At 43.8% G+C, this 19,110-nt stretch overlaps 1 protein-coding gene across 6 annotated transcripts in view; it reads right to left on the bottom strand.

Annotated features, from left to right (window-relative positions):
* ARHGEF6 (Rac/Cdc42 guanine nucleotide exchange factor 6) overlaps positions 1-12,572 on the bottom strand; it is a 117,687-nt gene extending 105,115 nt beyond the window's left edge. For 2 of the 6 annotated variants that reach the window (XM_032619179.1, XM_032619177.1), the window contains exons 1-2: positions 12,116-12,318; positions 10,675-10,758 (exon numbers count right to left, since the gene is read on the bottom strand). In XM_032619179.1, the coding sequence (XP_032475070.1) occupies positions 10,675-10,758; positions 12,116-12,280 (249 nt within the window). In that variant the 5' untranslated portion in view covers positions 12,281-12,318. Of the gene's footprint in view, positions 1-619; positions 1,319-10,674; positions 10,759-12,115 lie in introns of those variants that run through there. The other 4 variants (XM_032619178.1, XM_032619182.1, XM_032619180.1 and 1 more) reach the window with 4 other exon arrangements.
* Between the last annotated feature and the right edge of the window lie 6,538 nt (positions 12,573-19,110).

The following is a 19,110-nucleotide window of genomic DNA, read 5'->3' on the forward strand; positions in this document are numbered from 1 at the left end:
CACCCCTAGATCCAAAAACAATATCAAACCAAAAATAAAAATATAAGATTCTCGAAGAGACAGAGATAAACTTAAGGGCTCTCCACTCCAGAGCTAAGAAACGAAATCGCTCACATACCTGTTGGGTTCCTAAATGACTGGAAAATGAAAACTCGAAATTAACCACAGGCACGTTGAACACCTTGGAGACACAGGACTTTCCCCATCCACAGACCATTCCTGCGACAGACCTGTGTACTCAACACCGAAAATATCCCCAAATGTACATATGCCGGGGGTTGAGGGGTGGGGGGAGGTCAAGTTAGTATCAAAAAAATAGTACTGTTGACTACCGCCCTGGTTCCGGGGGAAAGAAGGAATCCGGTCTGAAGCAAAGCTCGCGGCCAGAGGCGGACGACTCGCCCCTAAGTTTGGCGCTTCCCAGCTCTCCGCCCGCGGCCCCCGCCCCCGCTCCCCGCACCCCGGAGCTCAGAGCCCCGCGAGGCCCTGGCGGAGGACGGACCCCGCGGCCACGGCCCGGGGAGGAAAGGCGGCTCCTCTCCAACCGGGGTCCTTCGCCCCCACCCCAGGCCCTCGCGCGCTTCCCTTCCCCTGACGCCCTCGCCCCGGGGCAGGTCACCTGGCTCGGCCGCTGCCCGCTGCTCCTCCGGTTGCTCGCTCGGTCCAGCCGCGCCGCCGCCGCCTTCGGGAAGCCGCTCGCCCTCCCGAGTCACGGGGCCGGCGAGCGGGCGGCCGAGCCCGTGCCAAGACTGCGGGAACAGTTCCACCCGGCCGGAGCTGGGACCCTGCCCCGAGCGCGGCCGCCACCAGGGCGAAACTGGAGAGCTGGGCTCGGCTCTCCGGGGCGGGGAGGGGCGGCTGCAACTTTGCTCCTGGACGCGGGCGAGGAGGGGGCGCCCGTCTCCAAACTCCGTGCAGCGCCCGCAACCTCTCCAGTCCGGGGATTTTTTTTTAATGCCCCCCTCTTTTTTTAATATAAACGGAAGCCAGATTCTTGCCCTCAAGTTCTTGTTTCCAGAGCGGCGGGGCCGCTGGGAGGGCGGAAAGCTGAGTGCGGGAGACGCGCCCCGCTGGGTGCGCTGGCGGCGAGCCGGTCGAGGGCGCGAGGGGCAGCGGCGGACGGGCAGCGGCTGCCCTGGGAAGCCGCCTTCGCGGCCGCTCCGGACCCTGTTCTCAGTACCTCGCTGGCCCCCTCCAGCCCGGCGCCCAGAGCTCGGGAGGGAAAGCGGCCTGGAGGGACCGGGCCAGCGGCGTGGAAGCAGTGACCCGGACCTGGATCGCCGAAGTAGGAACTGGAAGTGACAGCGGCGCAGGGTAGAGCAGCAGCAGCCGCAGCCGCCGCCGCCGCCCGGGTAGCCGTGGCAGCAGCAGAAACCGCGGAGCAGCGGCGGCCACACTGCGCATGCTGCTGCCGCCCAGTTCGGGCCCCGAGCCCCGGCTGCCGCCGCCTGGCCTGTAGCGGGCCTCTGCCAGAGCCTCGGGTGGGAATCCCGGCCTCACAGAGCAGCCCTGCCTGGTGGCCCGCTTCCTCCTCCAGCCCCCGACGCAGCTCGGACCCCCCAAGCTCTTTGGTGAGCCGCTGAGACACCCCAGCAAGGAAGCGCTCTCCAGGCGGCCCTCCACATCCCTCCTTTCCCCCAGCTGTCCTGGCTGCCCTTCCCGGACTCTCAGATAACAGGCCCCACATCAGATCGTCTCTTTGATGGAGAATGTAAAGGTTCGTGATAGATGGGAAATATTTCCGACCTTACTTGAAGTCCAATTTTTACAGAAATACAATGCAGTCGGTAGATTAGGATGGCCAGAGTCATGGGTGTCATTTGATGTACCTCACGGCAATTCCAGTAGGAGTGTCAGATTGGCTCAACAGAAAGAAAAAAAAAAAAAAAGACCAACAACTTACAAAATCCTCTTTAGTCTTCCCACTAGCTCAAATTGAGCGGCTAAATATACAAGGCTTTCCCCAGCGGAAACTGATGGAAACGGGCCAGTTAAAAACAGTGTCCAACAGTGAGACATTACCAGTCACTACTCCAGTCTCTTCATTTTACAGATGAGTCAACCGAGGCCAAGGGAAGGGGACTGTGACTTCTCCGAAAGAAGGTGGCAGGTTCAGGGTCTGAAGGGAGGTCTGCTGCTACCCACTGCAGCTACTGCTTTGTTGCCTGGCCTTCTGCCTCACTCCAGGCACTTGGCTCCAGGGAGGCTTTGCTCTCCTAGAGCCGGAGCTCTCTTACCGGAGATTTCGCCTTGACTCATCATGAGAGCAGCCCCTGGGAAATGGCAGATCGTCCATCCCACAGCCCACATTGGGGAGGGCGCCCCTGCTGTCCCAGTGACAAGGCAGACAGGAGGCAGTGAGACGGAGACAGGAGGGGGCAAAGAAAAAGCCATACTGATACCAGCTGATGAGAGAGAGACAGAGAGAGAAGGAGGGAGAAAGAGAGACAGAAGCACTAACTGAGCCTCATATACATTCAGTGATATCCTTCATGAACAAAACATCTTTTTTACAAAGTAGGGTTGGCCCAGGAGCAGAATAGGAGAGGGTAGGGTATCCCTGGCAATGTGTGGGTCATAAGGGTGGCAGGTGACAAAGCAGAAGTACCTGTTGGGGATGAGGCAGGGAGAAAGGCTGGCTGAAAGGAAAACCAGGGGACTAGAGCTGAGACACACCGGTCCTTCCTGGGGCTGTAGCCAGGACCATGCAGTCAGAGAGGTAGCACCCTGGCCACTCTCAAATGATCGCAAGAAGTGTATCTGTCCCTGATTCCCGCCAAGTTCAAACGCAGAACAAAGATAAAACTAGCATTGCTAGGACAGTGTTGTCAAGGGTCTTCCTGGTCACATTAGCGACACACTACCTAGACATGAGGATTCTTCCATATGTTCTGGAAGATTTTCTCTTGAGGCCTGAGTGTCCTCCCTGCCCCCTCCATTCTGTAACTAAATAAATAAGAAAGATGTATTTGTTTTGCAGAAAAGGAAATACAAATGAACTATAAAGGCATGAGAGATATCCAAACTCACTAGGAATCATGGAAGTCAAATTATAGCAATAAATGAAATACCATCTTCACCCAATGTTTTAGCAAACATTGAAGATAAATAATATCCAGGGCCACCAGGGACATGAAGAAGGCACGTTCTACACTATTGGTAAGAGTATAACGTCAGCATTTTTGTAGAGGAATTTGAGAGTATCAAATTTTCACACAGTAATTCCATTTCTATGAAGAAAGATGCATCAAGAATAATGACAGATGTGCACAAATCTCTATGTGCATCTACAACATGATCCATTGGTGTTTATCCCAGGAATGCAAGATTGATTTAACAGATGAAAATTAATCAGTGTAACACAACATATCGGTACAATAAAGGACAAAATCAGTGGTCATCTTAACAGATGCAGAAAAAGCATTTGACAAAATCTGGCACCCTTTCATGATAAAAACACTCAAAACCTAGGAATAGAAGGGAACACCTTCAACCTGATAAAGAGCATTGAAAACCCACAACTATCATGATGCTTAATGGTGAAAAATTGAAAGCTTCCCCCTAAGATCAAAAACAAGACTAGGGTGTACACTCTCATCACTTCCATTCAACACTGTATAGAAGGTTTCAGCCAGGCATATTAGTCAAGAAAATGAAATAAAAGGCATCCAGATTGGAAAGGAAGAAGCAAAAGTATCTCTGTGCACAGATGACATGATTTTGTACAAGAAAATCACACGGAATCCAATAAACTATTAGAACTAATGAACAAGTTAAAGTTGAAGGACACAAGATCAATATACAAAAATCAACTGTATTTCTATGCACTTGCAATGAACAACCCAAATATGAAATTAAGAAAAAAACTATATTTGGAGTAGTATCAAAAGGAATAAAATACTCTGGAATAAATCGGACCAAGGAGATATAAGGCGTGTACACTGAAAATTACAAAACATTGTTGAATGAAATTTTAAAGACCCAAATCAATGGAAAGACATCCTGTGTTTATGGATCAGAAGACTTAATATTGTTCAGATGGCAATATTCCCCAAAGTAATATACAGACTGAACACAATCCTTATTAAAATTCCAGCTGGCTTTTTTGCAGAAATGGACAGACTTATCCTAAAATCTATATGGGCACACAAGGGATCCAGAATAGCCAAAATTATTTTGAAAATGAAGAACAACGTTGGAGGGCTCATGCTTTCTGATTTGAAAACTTACTACACAGCTACATTAAGCAATTCAGTGGGGGAAAGAATAGTCTTTTCAACAAATGGTGTTAAGACAACTGGATATCCACATGTAAAAGAATGAATTTGGACACCTATCTCACACCATACACAAAAACTAACTCAAAATGGATCAAATAACTAAAGGTAAGAGCAAAACTTGAACACTCTTAGACGAAAATGTAGGAGTAAATCTTCATGACCTTGCACCAGGCAATGGTTTTCTTAGCTATGATACCCAAAACACAAGCAACAAAAGAAAAAAAGATGAATTTGACTTCATCAAAATTTTAAAACTTTGTGTTTCAAAAGATACTGTCATCAAAATACCAATGGCATTTTTTACAGAACTAGAACAAATAATTTTAAAATTGTGTGGAAACACAAAAGACCCCAAATAGCCAAAAAAATCTTGAGAAAGAACAGAGCTGGAGGAATTATGCTCCCTGACTTCAGACTATACTACAAAGCTACAGTAATCAAAAGAGTATGGTACTAGCACAAAAACAGACACATTGATCAATGTAACAGAATAGAGAGCCCAGAAATAAACCCACACACTTACGGTCAATTAATCAATGACAAAGGTGGCAAGAATATACAATGGAGAAAAGATAGTCTCTTCAATAAGTGGTGCTGGAAAAACTGGACAGCTACTTGTAAAAGAATGAAATTAGCACATTCTCTAACACCATACACAAAAATAAACTCAAAATGGATTAAAGGTTGGATACTAGAACACTCCTAGAGGAAAACATAGGCATAACACTCTTGGACATAAATCACAGCAATATTTTTTTGGATCCTTCTGCTAAAGCAAAGGAAATAAAAACAAAAATAAACAAATGGGACCTAATCAAACTTAAAAGCTTTTGTACAGCAAAGGAAACCATTGACAAAATGAAAAGACAACCTACTGAATGGGAGAAAATATTTGCAAATGATATGACCAATAAGGAGTTAATATCCAACATATATAAACAGCTCATACAACTCAACATCGAAAAAACAGACAACCAAATTAAAAACTAGGCAGAAGACCTGAATAGACATTTTTCCAAAGAGGAAATGCAGATGGCCAACAGGCACATGAAAAGATGCTCAACATCGCGCTAATCATCAGGGAAATGCAAATCAAAACCACAATGAGGGGCTTCCCTGGTGGCGCAGTGGTTGAGTCCACCTGCCGATGCAGGGGACACGGGTTCATGCCCCGGTCCGGGAAGATCCCACATGCTGTGGAGCGGCTGGGCCTGTGAGCCATGGCTGCTGAGCCTGCGCGTTCGGAGCCTGTGCTCCACAGCGAGAGAGGCCACAACAGTGAGAGGCCCGCGTACCGCAAAAAAAAAAAAAACAAAACAAAACACAATGAGATATCACCTCACACCTGTCAGAATGGCTATCACGAAAAAGAACACAGATAACAAATGTTGGGGAGGTTGTGGAGAAAAGGGAACCTTCCTACACTGTTGGTGGGAATATAAATTGGTGCAGGGCTTCCCTGATGGTGCAGTGGTTAAGAATCCGCCTGCCAATGCAGGGGACATGGGTTCGAGCCCTGGTCTGGGAAGATTCCACATGCTGCGGAGTAACTAAGCCCGTGCGCCACAACTACTGAGCCTGCGTGCCACAACTAATGAAGTCCACGTGCCCTAGAGCCCACGCTCCGCAACAACGGTAGCCACCGCAATGAGAAACCCGCGCACCGCAACAAAGAGTAGCCCCCGCTCACCGCAAGTAAAGCCCATGCGCAGCAACAAAGACCCAATGCAGCCAATTAATACATTTTAAATAAATAAACAAATAAATAAATTGGTGCGGTCACTGTGGAAAACAGTATGGAGGTTTCTCAAAAATAGAGTTTTGTAGAAATGTAGAAAATGTAGAAAACATTATATATTAGGTTTGTAGATTAGGTTTGTAGGTTTGCATATTAGGTGTATGTTAGGTTTGTAGGTTTGTATATCAGGTTTGTAGGTTTGTAGAAATGTAGGAAACAGTATGGAGGTTTCTCTAAAAATAGAACTACCATGTGACCCAGCAATTCCACTCCTGGGTATATAACCAAAAAAAGCAAAAACACGAATTCGAAAAGATACATGCACCCCAATGTTCATAGCAGCATTGTTTAAAATTGCCAAGGTATGGAAGCAACCTAAGTGTCCCTCAACAGATGAATGGATAAAGAATATGTGATATATTATACACACACACACACACACACACACACACACACACACACACAATGGAATACCACTCAGCCATAAAAAGAAGAAAATTTTACCATATGCAGCAACATGGACGGACTTGGCATTATGCTAAGTGAAATAAGTCAGACAGAGAAAGACAAATACTGTATTATATCACTTATATGTGGAATCTAAAAAATACAACACACTAGTGAATAAAACCAAAAAAAAGCAGACTCACAGATATAGAGAACAAGCTAGTGGTTACCTGTGGGGAGAGGGAAGGTGGGAGGGGCAATATAGGGGTAGAGGGGAAAAAAAGGGGTTATTATGGGATTATATGAAATCATGTGTGTGAAACTTTTGAAATCTGTAAAGCACTATAGAATTTAAAGGACTTTTCATTCAATAAAAAATAATTTTTAAAAATTAAATTAAATTTAAAAAAAAGAAAAGGGGGAAATATTAGGAAAAAAAGAGAAACTATCAAAGTCTGGGAGGTGCTTCAGAGATACCTTTGTCTCCCAGGTGTCTCAGCAGACTTCCCTGACCAGTTGCTAGCTGTGTGATCCCCTAGAGACCCTAGGACACTGTAGCCATATGAGAACACAAAGATGGAGGTCATTTGCAGAGGCCAACTGGCCACCCAGAGGGTCAGAAGGCAACAGCTCTTTCACGTGGTCACTGTGCCCCACAACCAACACTCAAATTGTCAGTGTCCTGCTGCATCTCCAGCTTCATTTTTCTACATTTCCAAATTGACCATTTCAAGCTGCCACTCTTTTTTATATAAATAATAGTGTGTTCTTGGCAATAATCAAGCCCTGCTCTTCTTGCTTTTCATACATTAACAGTTTTATAGCGTCAACAAAAAAGTATTCAGCATGCCCTATACTAGGCACTGTCTGAGAGATACTCTAAAGTGACAAGATACGGAAACAATCTAAATACCCATCAGTGGGTGAATGGATAAAAAAAGATGTGACATATACACACAATGGACTGTTATTCAGCCATGAGAAAGGAGGACATTCTGCCATTTGCGACAACAGGGATGGAACTGGAGCACATTATGCTAAGTGAGATAAGTCAGACAGAGAAAGAAAAATACTGTATGGTCTCACTTATATGTGGAATCTAAAAAAGTCAAACATAAAAAAACAGAGAGTCAAATGGTGGTTACCAAGGGGTGGGGGTAGGGTATGAAAAGTGACGTTGTTTAAGGGTACCAACTTGCAAGGAGTAGCAAATATGCCGTAGTGCTCTAATGCCCGCTGTAGTGAACACAGAGAACAATATTGTACTATACTTAGGTGATGTGAGCTACAACGGCAGTTATATCACAATATATAAATCTATCAAAGTAACACATTGTACACCTTAAATTTACACCATGTTGTATGTCAAATATATTCAATTTTAAAATAATTAATTTTTTTAAGTTTGCAAATATTTATGTTGATGTCTGTCTCCCTAGCTACTTGGGAGCTTGAGACTGGATGGTCAGTATTCTTGGCTGCTTGAGTACACCCCAGCTTTGCTTTCAGTCTCATTCCTTATGTGCTGATTTTATTAGGCTTCCCTCGGGGTTCTAGGAGTGCCTTGGTATGGCTGCTATACACCCCTTACAGACATAATTTTGCTTTTTTTTTTTACAGGCATAATTTTGTGTACAAAACTACCTAGTAATAACAGTGTGAGCAGCTATTATGCGTGTCTTATGTGCAGTGACATATGAAGTGTGTTTTAAGTGCATTATTTCATTTGATCTTTAAAACAGTCCTATGCAGTAGTTATTACTAATGTCTCCATTACACAGATGAGGAAACTGGAGCAGAGAGAGGCCAAGTAACTTTTCCCAGAGTCACACAGTCAGAGTCAAGACTCTGACCCAAGTCTGTCAAACTAGAGAAGGTATGTGCTTAACCATGATGCCAGATATTGCCTCCTTACAATATTCATCTGATGCTCAGGCCAGCCTGAATTATCAAAAAGAAATCAAAATATGCCTGGTGTCTTTCATGTAAGAAATGAAAATTATGTTATACTTTTTTAGAAAGATTTGTATCCAAAGTGGCTAAAAATTAATGGAGTAAGCATTAGTTATCAGAAAAATCCACTTATGTGAAATGACTCGTTCTCCAACAATGCCAGACCCAGGAGGTGCTCCTTTTTTTCAAATCTATTTATTTATTTATTTTTGACTGTGTTGGGTCTTCGTTGCTACGCATGGGCTTTCTCTAGTTGCAGAGAGCGGGGGCTACTCTTCATTGCAGTGCACGGGCTTCTTATTGCAGTGGCTTCTCTTGTTGTGGAGCATGGGCTCTAGGCGCACGGGCTTCAGTAGTTGCGGCTCGCGGGCTCAGTAGTTGTGGCTCGCGGACTCTAGAGCGCAGGCTTAGTAGTTGTGGCACACGGGCTTAGTTTCTCCACGGCATGTGGGATCTTCCTGGACCAGGGCTCGAACCCGTGTCCCCTACATTGGCAGGCGGATTCTTAACCACTGCACCACCTGGGAAGTCTCCCAGGAGATGTTTCTGTATCATCTAGTACTCTTAGAACGGCAAATAAGCTCGGTATACCTTCTGACAGCTTCAGAGTGCATAAATCACTGGCAACCTCACCACGTTTTTATTTATCAAATAAAAAAGAAAATACCATGATCTGCTCATAGCAGACATGATTCCATAAGGGATATAGAGTAGGTTACACCTACCTCAAAAGCCATACACAGTCATGTGCCCATGCACACACACACACACACAGAGTGCTAAAATTTGGCAATAGGGAAATCTGGAATAAAATATTCAGAGACAAGCATAGCTTGATGCTGTGGCTAACTTTACGAAAAATTCGGAAGGAAGCAAAATTTATCTGGGGCAAAGGTACTTGTACTACTACTAACAGCTAACACTTGGAGAAGACTTGCTATGTAACACGCACTCTTCCGGGACACAAATTCATTGAAATCTCACACCAATCCTATGAGACAGGAGCTGCTATTCTTCCCATTTTACAGGTGGGGAGACTGGGGCAGAGAGGCATAGTAAAGTAACATGCCCAACGTCATAAACCTACTAGTGGGAGAAAACTGAGATTTGAACCTGAGCAGTCTAATGTCCGAATCCAGGCTCAAACCACTACTAATACTTCTCCACAAGTAATACTACCAATGCACATCTACACTTCTTATGTCCTTGATCCTGTGCTGAGCATTCTACATACATTACTTCATAGATCTTTGGAGGTTGGAGGTCTTAGCTCTAAATTATTATGCAGTATCTCATTTGATCCTTACCACAACCCCATAAGGTAGGTATTATTGTGTCCATTTTACAGATAGAAACACTGAGGCACAGAGACATTAAATAATTTGACACACAGGCGAAAGTATCACCTCCTTTTCAGCAACACCCCCTATACTTACTGTAAGGATCCACATAACATAAAAGAATGCAACGTAATTTAATTTACAATTTCTACCTCAGGGCCAGGTTCTTTCAAGGCCTCTGTTCTAAAGTGTTAGTGGGAAAAAGTGACAATAAGCTTTCCACTCTTCCCAACTCAGGGGGATTACAGTAACCCTCTGCAGCAGCCAGTGGCCTGCTTTGGGCTCCACTTAAGTAGGGACTCACACCATACAAGCTCTGGCACCGGAAGCCTGCTTTCAGGGCTTGGGTGCTAGTTTTTAAAGGTACCATATTTTGGTTTTGTTTTTAATTGAAGTATAGTTGCTTTACAATGTTGTGTTAATTTCTGTTGTATAGCAAAGTTATTCAGTTATACATATCCATACATTCTTTTTTATATTCTTTTCCATTATGGTTTATCACAGGATATGGAATATAGTCCTCTGTGCTATACAGTAGGATAAAAGGTACCATATTTTGCTCTTTTTTTCTTTTCTTTTTTTTTTTTTTTTTGGTGGCATGCAGGATATTAGTTCCCTGACCAAGGATCGAACCCTTTCATCCTGCAGGGGAAGCTCAGAGTCTCAACAACTGGACCACCAGGGAAGTCCAGAAGGTACATATTTTGAATTTTTATTTTGTTTTGTTTTGGAATTGGTTTCTGGAAAAGACAAACTAGCAAGCCACGACTGGGGACCACCGATCTTAACCATGGTTTCCATAAAATGCTTCCTCTGTTTCACAGTGAAAATAAACCAAGTACTTTTACTACAACACCATCTTCATTAGAAGAGTGAAAAACGATGACCACGAGGAAGGCAACCTGGGTGGGCTTACCTCCACTTGAAGGGCTGCACATCCTTTCAGGAAGTCATTGATGTTGTTGGTACAGTCAGCTTCAGTTTGGGGCTCCAGACAGTACTAGGGAAACAGAGTCAAATGTCACTTGGAGACTGTCATCACATGTGGGTCACATCATTGCATCGTTCACTGATAAGTAGATAAGCTAGGCTTTTTAAGGCGGGGCCAACATTGCTGTCGATCCGGGAAGAGAAATTAACCACTGAAGGAAGTGATGCAAAAATCTAAACGGTCGGTCTTGTTTCAAATGTCACGAAACCCTTAGTCCCAAGCCGTCTCTACTTACAAACTTTTTCTCGTGCTTTCTGCCAAAGCGTAGTAATAGCAAATTAGAGAGACCCTGAAAGTTTTTTGATCCTGGTTCCTGCTTTCAACCTATTACCACCCTCCGTCCTCCTCATGATAATTTATTAAAAAGTATACTTTCCCCTTCATTGTTCTCTACATTTGATCACATTTCTCAACATTTTCCCACCATTTTATCACCGTTTTTCAAGTTTGAGAAATCATAAGCAAAAGAATTGTACTCAGCATCGCATTCCCTGCTGACCTTAAGAAAATAATAGTAGGGCTCCACCTTTGAACTTACTTAAAGTGCCCACTTTTTTTTGTTTGTTTGTTTTTTGTTTTTTTGGCTGCGTCAGGTCTTAGCTGCGGCATGAGGAATCTTTAGTTACGGCATGTGGGATCTAGTTCCCTGACCAGGGATTGAACCCAGGCCCCCTTCATTGGGAGTGTGGAGTCTTAACCGCTGGACCACCAGGGAAGTCCCAGTGCCCACTTTTTAAATCACATCCTCGTGACCATGGGTTTCCAACATTCACAATTTTGGGTTTTTAAAAGAGAGTAAGGTTAGTTTCACTTTGAACACACGTTGCATTTGAAACATATATTTGGTTTCTATTGTTTTAACAGGATGTGTTGTAACATTTTGGATTATTTCTCCTGGTTGCTAAATAGCCTTCCTTTCTTTCAATGGATATTTTATTTCTTTGTGAAGAAAATCTACACTGAATTTAGTCATACCGTCAATAAACACCATCTGTATCTCTTATAAATCATCCCATTTTTCCTCAGACTCACATGTACCCCAAGTTCAAAACATGTCCTCAGTACACAGGGAGGTATAACATGCATCTCTATGACAGAGCAAGCTCGTGACATGGGTGTTCTCCTTGTCCCTCACACCAGTGGTGTAACAGGTTTTTACCGTACTAATCTTCGGTGGCCAATTACTAAAGGATAACATTTCATTTTCCGACTTTTTCCAACTACAAAAACAGAAAGAAAGTCGAAGTCTTAGAACGATATTAAAGTAGGAGCGTCCCGTGACCCAGGCAATCGAAAATCTCCAGAGTGACATTATTGCTGCTCTCTTGTGGTAAGCAACCGCAAAGATACTGCAAATTTCCCTTACCTTTTCTACAGAGCCAGGCCTAAGTCTGTTGATCAGTTTGCATAGTACTACCCCATTTTTCAGTGAGGACTTCAAGAACTCCTCCGGATCACAGATGGTCTTTTTGGGGGAATCTAATACTCCCAAAGATATAAGCCATGTCACGATGCGTTCTTCTGGATTCATTACTGAGGACTGTACACTCCGAACAGCTCTCTGGGGCAGCTGCAAGGACTAAGCCACATCCGCGATTGCATCTGCTGTTGTCTTCCCTTTTACGAGTTCTCTTCTCGTGCTTGCAGCGCAAAGCTCTAAAAGAACTTTTCTTAGACAACGGTGGAAGCCACTCCAATTACGGGATTTGGAAACCACAGAGCTCACACTCAAAGATGTGGAAATAGAATGAATGGGGGTAAAAAGAGTCCTGGATAACACTGGGTTCCTTTTTCAAAATCTGCAAAACAAATTCATTGGGATTAAAAAAGAAGAAGAAATACATACACACACACACACACACACACACACACACACACACAGAAACCAACGGGTGCAAGGAGCTGTAAAGGAAGGAAGTGAGGAGGCTGCTGGGGAGGGAGGAGAGAGAAGGAAGCGAGTGCTCTGGGAAAACAGAGGTGAGCCAGCACTTCAGGGGACCTTAGAAATGAGATACTCATGGGCCAGTCTGGGAAGAAGCTGTCAATATCTAGTCTAGCCCCAGTGAAAATCTGGTTTCTGTCAAGAGGAAGATGCCAACTGCCTCTTAGGTCAGACAGATCTGAGCCTCGTGGGGAGCTGTGCTGGCACAACAGGGCTCAAAGGAGGTAGGCTGGGAAATTCTTCCAAGAAATGGCCACATGTCCTCACACTGTCTCACTGAGATGATATGTCACAATCGTGCCTTGCAAAACATGTTGAGTTGCACAGTGACAAGATGCCAAGCAGAGGAAGATTGTGCCTGCTGTCAGCCATCACTGTGTATAAGCACAAGCTAGAAGAACGGCACTTTACTTTGCAGCCAAAAAGCTATGTTGAGGGAAATAGACTAAGGATAACATCTGACATCCTGTTTACTTGCATTCTTGAATGATTCTTTTTCTGGACCTGGTTCCACTACACAATCCAGCTGCAGTACCCTTAGCAAAGGCTTAGACACAGTCACATCAACGGGTAAAAAGCACTTGAAAACAGAGCTTTTGAGAACAAAAGAACACTTGTCCTCTGCCTACACTACAGTCTTAGAAAGTTGATGTTTCCCCAACAAGAAACACTGCCTTAAAAATCCTGCTCTGGGAAAAAACTGGTCTATAACAAGAGATCCGAACTATTCTTAAACATCTTCATAACCAGTTAAAATAGTCATATTATTGGGAAATGTATGATAAGGCCAACAGTATAGCCTCATCTGGGCAAATGCATGGTACTCAGCATTACCACCCTCTCCTAGTGCATGGGATCCTGCTAAGCTTCAGAATCTTTTCAACACAGTTTTAGGCATCTACTACCAAATAACCAGCTTAGATAATCCTGCTGCCTGTTTTCAAGGCTTCCCCTTCTTACCCTGTAGTAACACTTACCAGACTTTACTATTATCACTTGTCGATCTGTCTCCTCCACCAGAATGTACCCTCCCCTAGAGGAGGGGTCTTGTCTGCCTTAATGAACACTGTCCCCAGCAGAATGCCTGGTACACAGTAGATGTTTTAATGGCTTAAAACAAACATGTTTTCCTTGCTAATGATTATACTTTTACTGAGATATAATTGACATGATGAATTGCACATATTAAGTTGTATGATTTAATGAATTTTGACATATGTATACATCCCGTGATACAATCACACACACACAATTCAGATAAATCTTTCCATCATCCCCAAAAAGTGTTCTTGTGCCCTTTCAACCCCATCTTCCCTCCCTTCCCCCAAAATCCCAGACAACGAACAATCCCCTTTCAATCCCTATAGATCAGTTTGCATTTTCTAGAACCTTATATAAATGGATGCATACAGTATGGAACTTTCTTTTGTCTGGCTTCTTGCACTTAACATCATCACTTTGAGATTCATTCATGTTGTTGTGTCTATCAATAGTTCTACAAGAAAGATCTGACCTCCAAATATTTGGTTTGATATAATTATATTTATGAACAAATTAGGTATAGTCAATCAGAAGTTATAATTGACTTTTGACCAATGACCCAATCTATGTAATGGAAATAAAACCAAAATCCATGTGTTGATCAATAAAATTCTTAAATCTGACCTGCTTAAACATATTTTGATATGTCATTTGGCCAGTTTTCATGACTGCTTATCAAAATTGTACTCTATAGACAAACAAATCTGGCGGTATTATTGAGGTATCACTTACATTTTTTTTTTTTTTTTATCACTTACATTTTTTGGTGAAGAACAAAACCTGAGTAATTCCAGGAACCCAGTCCAGTCCAAAATAGCCTTGAGCCCACTGGGGTCATCAGGGTGAAAATCCGCCTCATTTTAGACACTGGCTATAGTAAATTACTGTAAATAAAAATCAGAAAGGCAACTCCGCCTCCTCAAGGCAGAAGAAACAGTTCTACTAGTATAAAGATTGGAAGTTAGGGTTGGTATGGTCAAATGTCAAGAAAGCAAGGCATTCCAGGACAGTAGCAAGCATACGGGTGAAATGACTAACCATGGAACACAGGGAAATGGAAAGGAGTTGATGAACTGGGGGAACAGTGGGGTGTTGAAAGACTGGAGATCACAGTGGCACAAAGCACAGGCTTTACACAAGAGTGTGAAAAAATAAAGTAAAATAAAACAAAATAAAATAAAATACTATGCAAAAGTTATCTTGTCAAGAGAATGGCAGAAGTAAAGGTGGAATAAATGTATCCTGGACTTGCATGAAATTGCATCCATGGCTCATTTAATTCAATAAGAAGCCTAAGTTTTCTCTTCCATTGTATGAATATTAGAGTCTATCCATTTTGATGAGCAGCATTACCTGCTCTCCTCCTGCTATACAGAAATCTATCAAACGTTTTACCTAAGTACACAACATAATACCAAATATGAAATCGATTCCATAGTAACCTTAAAATGTAGACATTGAACTTTCTGAAAAGATGTTTTAAGTCCAAGTTTTATGAACTGGACTGTAATTTTGAATTTCTATAATCTTTGTATCGTATTCCAGTAATATTGCCCAAATTGGTTAAAAGATGACCAGTATGGGCTTCCCTGGTGGCGCAGTGGTTGAGAGTCCACTTGCCGATGCAGGGGACACGGGCTCGTGCCCCGGTCCGGGAAGATCCCACATGCCACGGAGCGGCTGGGCCCGTGAGCCATGGCCGCTGAGCCTGCGCGTCCGGAGCCTGTGCTCCGCGACGGGAGAGGCCACAGCCGTGAGAGGCCCGCGTAGTGCAAAAAAAAAAAAAAAAGACCTACAGGAAATAAGGCAAATGTTAACATTTGTTAAAAGTGATTTTTGGGTACACTGGAACCTCTTGTATTACTTTCTTTACTTTTCTGAATTTGGAATATTCATAGTTGATTTTTTAAATCTCCTGGGGCACTTGTTAAAAAGATTTGGGGGCTCAGTTCTCTAATACTCTAGTTCAGAATATACACAATGGGAGAAAGGAATCTATATTATTAAAGTATCCCCTTGATTCTGAGGCAGGTGGACCAAGGTCACACTTGGAGGAACAAGTTGGTTTATAACCTTACACTCCACCAAAATTTCTGCCAACACCTGGGTCATTTCAATATTCACAAGAACAACAATACAACACCAGGACCACTCAGTTTCTTGACCTCCTGTACCTGTAATTGATATAGTACCTCTCAGCCCCTCTCTATGCTGTGAAAATGGATCTGGGGTCTTTCAATATATTTTCCCTTGCCAGATGGTGCGATATGAAGTTTTATCAGTAGATGGTGGTGGAAAGACCTGGCAGGAAGAAGGGGTTTTAATTGCTGTGTCCTGTGTGCTCCCCCCACGGGCTCCTGCCGAGACCACCCCCTTTGCTAGTGCTTGCCGTCTGTGCACTGGCTTCCTCAATGCACGGCGGGGAGCAGCTTCCCCTGGCACTACCCTTGAGTGGTTCTGTACCAAATTGTCTCTAGTGAGACACCTCCCCTGTGAACGGGAAACATCCTAGAGAGGCACATTTTCAGCAAGTTCCAGAGGGTGGATGTCCAGCAAGTTCCACTGACTCAGCACCACAGGCGACTCCTCTAACAAGGCCTGGATATCAGCTGTACACGGAAAGGGGGGTTATCACCGCTCAATGGGTAGTGACTATTATATATTGTTTTTATATTGTCTGCTATTGTATATTATATCTGGTATTCCTAGAATTCCCTTTACTTCTCACTAGCCAATCTCTTATTATCCAATCCCCTATTATCGTTAATAATTCTTGATGTTAAACTTTTCCTCTTAAAATTCCCCTGTGGTTTCTCTGTCCTGATTGGACCCAGATTAACATGCGTCATCATCTTCGGTGAACACACCTCCACTTTAGCCAACCACTTGCAAGGTCACACCCTGTACTTTGTCATCGTATAAACTTCTCTGCCTCCTGAATCATGAATTCAAACACTACATTTTCTAACCACAAGCTACTGTCTTTCCAGCTTGTTTATTCAGTTACTCCCACTACGATTAATCCTTAGCGTCATAGGGATCCTCAAAGCATGGTTTTCCAAGATGATTATACAAATTTGCATTCCCACAAAGCAGGGTATGATTTCCCATTGCTCCATATCATAGCTAACACTCCATATTATAGACTTTTACATTTTCTTTTATTTTCGTGGGTGTGAAATTTACTTTTGTATGATTGCTAATAAGGTTGAGCATTTTTTCTTTTTTCTTTTCTTTTTTTTTTGGCCACTCCGCACAGCTTGGGGGATCTTAGTGCCCCGACCAGAAGAAGCACAGAACCCTAACCACTGGACCGGCAGGGAATTCCCGAGCATTTTTTCATATGTTGATTGGCCACACATATTTCCTCTTCTGTGAAATCTTGCTCATTTCTATTGCCCACTTTTTACTAGGTTGTTTGTCTTTTTGTTATTATAAAATAACATAAAATTTGTCATACCAGGAATCCCCTGGCCACCCAGTGGTTGGGACTCCATGCTTTCACTGCGGAGGTGTGTGTGTGTGAGGGGTCCATGTTTGTTCCCCAATAGGGGAACTAAGATCCTACAAGCCACATGGTGCAGCCAAAAAAAGTTTGTCATACCCTATGGACACTAAACCAATGTCAGTTATTTGTGTTTGCAAATATCTTCTGGTACTCCTGTCTTTCATTCTATAGTGTATTTTAGGAAACAGAGGTTCTTGATTTTTAAAATAAGATACTTTAGCTCACCCTCATGTAAAACAAATGCAGAGAAAAAAAAAAAACAAATGCAGAATTTGGCAGTCCAAGGCTAGCATGCAGCTTCCTAGGCATCAGAGACCCAGGTTTCTACTCTCTAGTTACTTCACCATTTTTAGCTTCCCACCTCATAGTTCAAAATGACTCTTTGCATGAACTTGGATTAGGCAATGGTTTCTTAGATATCACACAAAGGCCACAAGCAACAAAAGAAAAGAATAGATAAATTGGTCTTTATCGACACTAGAAATTTTTGTGCTTCAAAGGACACCATCAAGAAAGTGAAAAGACAACTCACATAATGGGAGAAAATATTTGCAAACCATATATCTGGCTAGGGACTTATATCCAGAATATATAAAGAACTCATAACTCAGTAACAAAAAGAACTAAAAATGGGCAAATTATCTGAATAGACATTTCTCCAAAGAAGATATACAAATAGCTAATAAGCACGAGAAAGGATGCTCAACATCATCAACCTTCATGGAAATGCAAATCAAAACCACAATGAGATTCCAGTTCACACCCATTAGGATGGCTATGATCAAAAAGACTGACAATAACAAGTGCTGGTGAGGATGTGGAGAAACTGGAGCCCTCAAACACTGCTGGTGGGAGTGTCAAATGGTGCAGCTGCTGTGAAAACAGTTTGGCAAAGACTCAGAATGTTAACATAGTTATCATATGGGCCAGCAATTTCACTCCAAGAGAAATGAAAACATGTCCACATAACAACATGCACACAAAGATACATAGCAGCATTATACATAATAGCCAAAGAGTAAAAACAACTCAAATGTCCAGTTGAATATTATTCAGTCTATAAAAAGGAATGAAGTACTGAAACATGCTACAACATGGATGAACGTTGAAAATGTAAGGCCAACTGGCCCGAGGCAGGGGAACACAATCAGATTCACAGGTTGCATCAGACCGAAACTCTCTGGACCACCCAGTTCCAGAAACTGACCTGGAGACATTCCGGACCACCCAGTTCCAGGAACTGACCTGGGGACTTTGAACCCGGCCCAGCCTTCCCGCCTTTCGAGGGGCGGGACTAACGGTCCCCCAGGATACCCGAAGAGACCACCAAATAAGGAATACCCTGCGCCCTCCCAGATTCACCACACCCTCCTTTCCCTTCTTCGCCTATAAAATCTTGCCCAACCCTCGCCCGGGGGCGACTTCTCTGGCCCCTTTCTCTCGACCAGTGACCTCGCCCGGGAGCGCTCCCTAATAAAGCTCACTTGAAGCTTTCCTCTGTTTCGCGGTGCCGTTGTTAAGATCCGACCTTACATTTGGTGCCGAAACCCGGGAGAGTACCAAGCCCCGCGGGTACCGCGCGGGCCGCTCCTCCCCTCCCCCAGGAGACAACCAGGGAACCTCTACTCATCCACCCGATCCGGCAGAAAACGGGGTAAGTCCCCCTCCCTTGTTCCCTCCGACCCTCAGAGTCCCTGCCCACCGGACTCCCTGTCCTTAATCGCGGCCGCGTCAGGGATTCCTCCGTCCTCTCTCCGGGCCTCGGGCAACTGTGGAGACGTCCCAATCGCCTGACCGCCCTCTGACCTGCCGTGAATTGGAGACGGAGACCAGGGACGCCTCTCTCCCTCTCCATTCACTCAGGGACAGA

This window comes from Phocoena sinus, chromosome X (assembly GCF_008692025.1).
Source record: "Phocoena sinus isolate mPhoSin1 chromosome X, mPhoSin1.pri, whole genome shotgun sequence".
In the NCBI taxonomy this organism is placed as follows: domain Eukaryota; kingdom Metazoa; phylum Chordata; class Mammalia; order Artiodactyla; family Phocoenidae; genus Phocoena; species Phocoena sinus.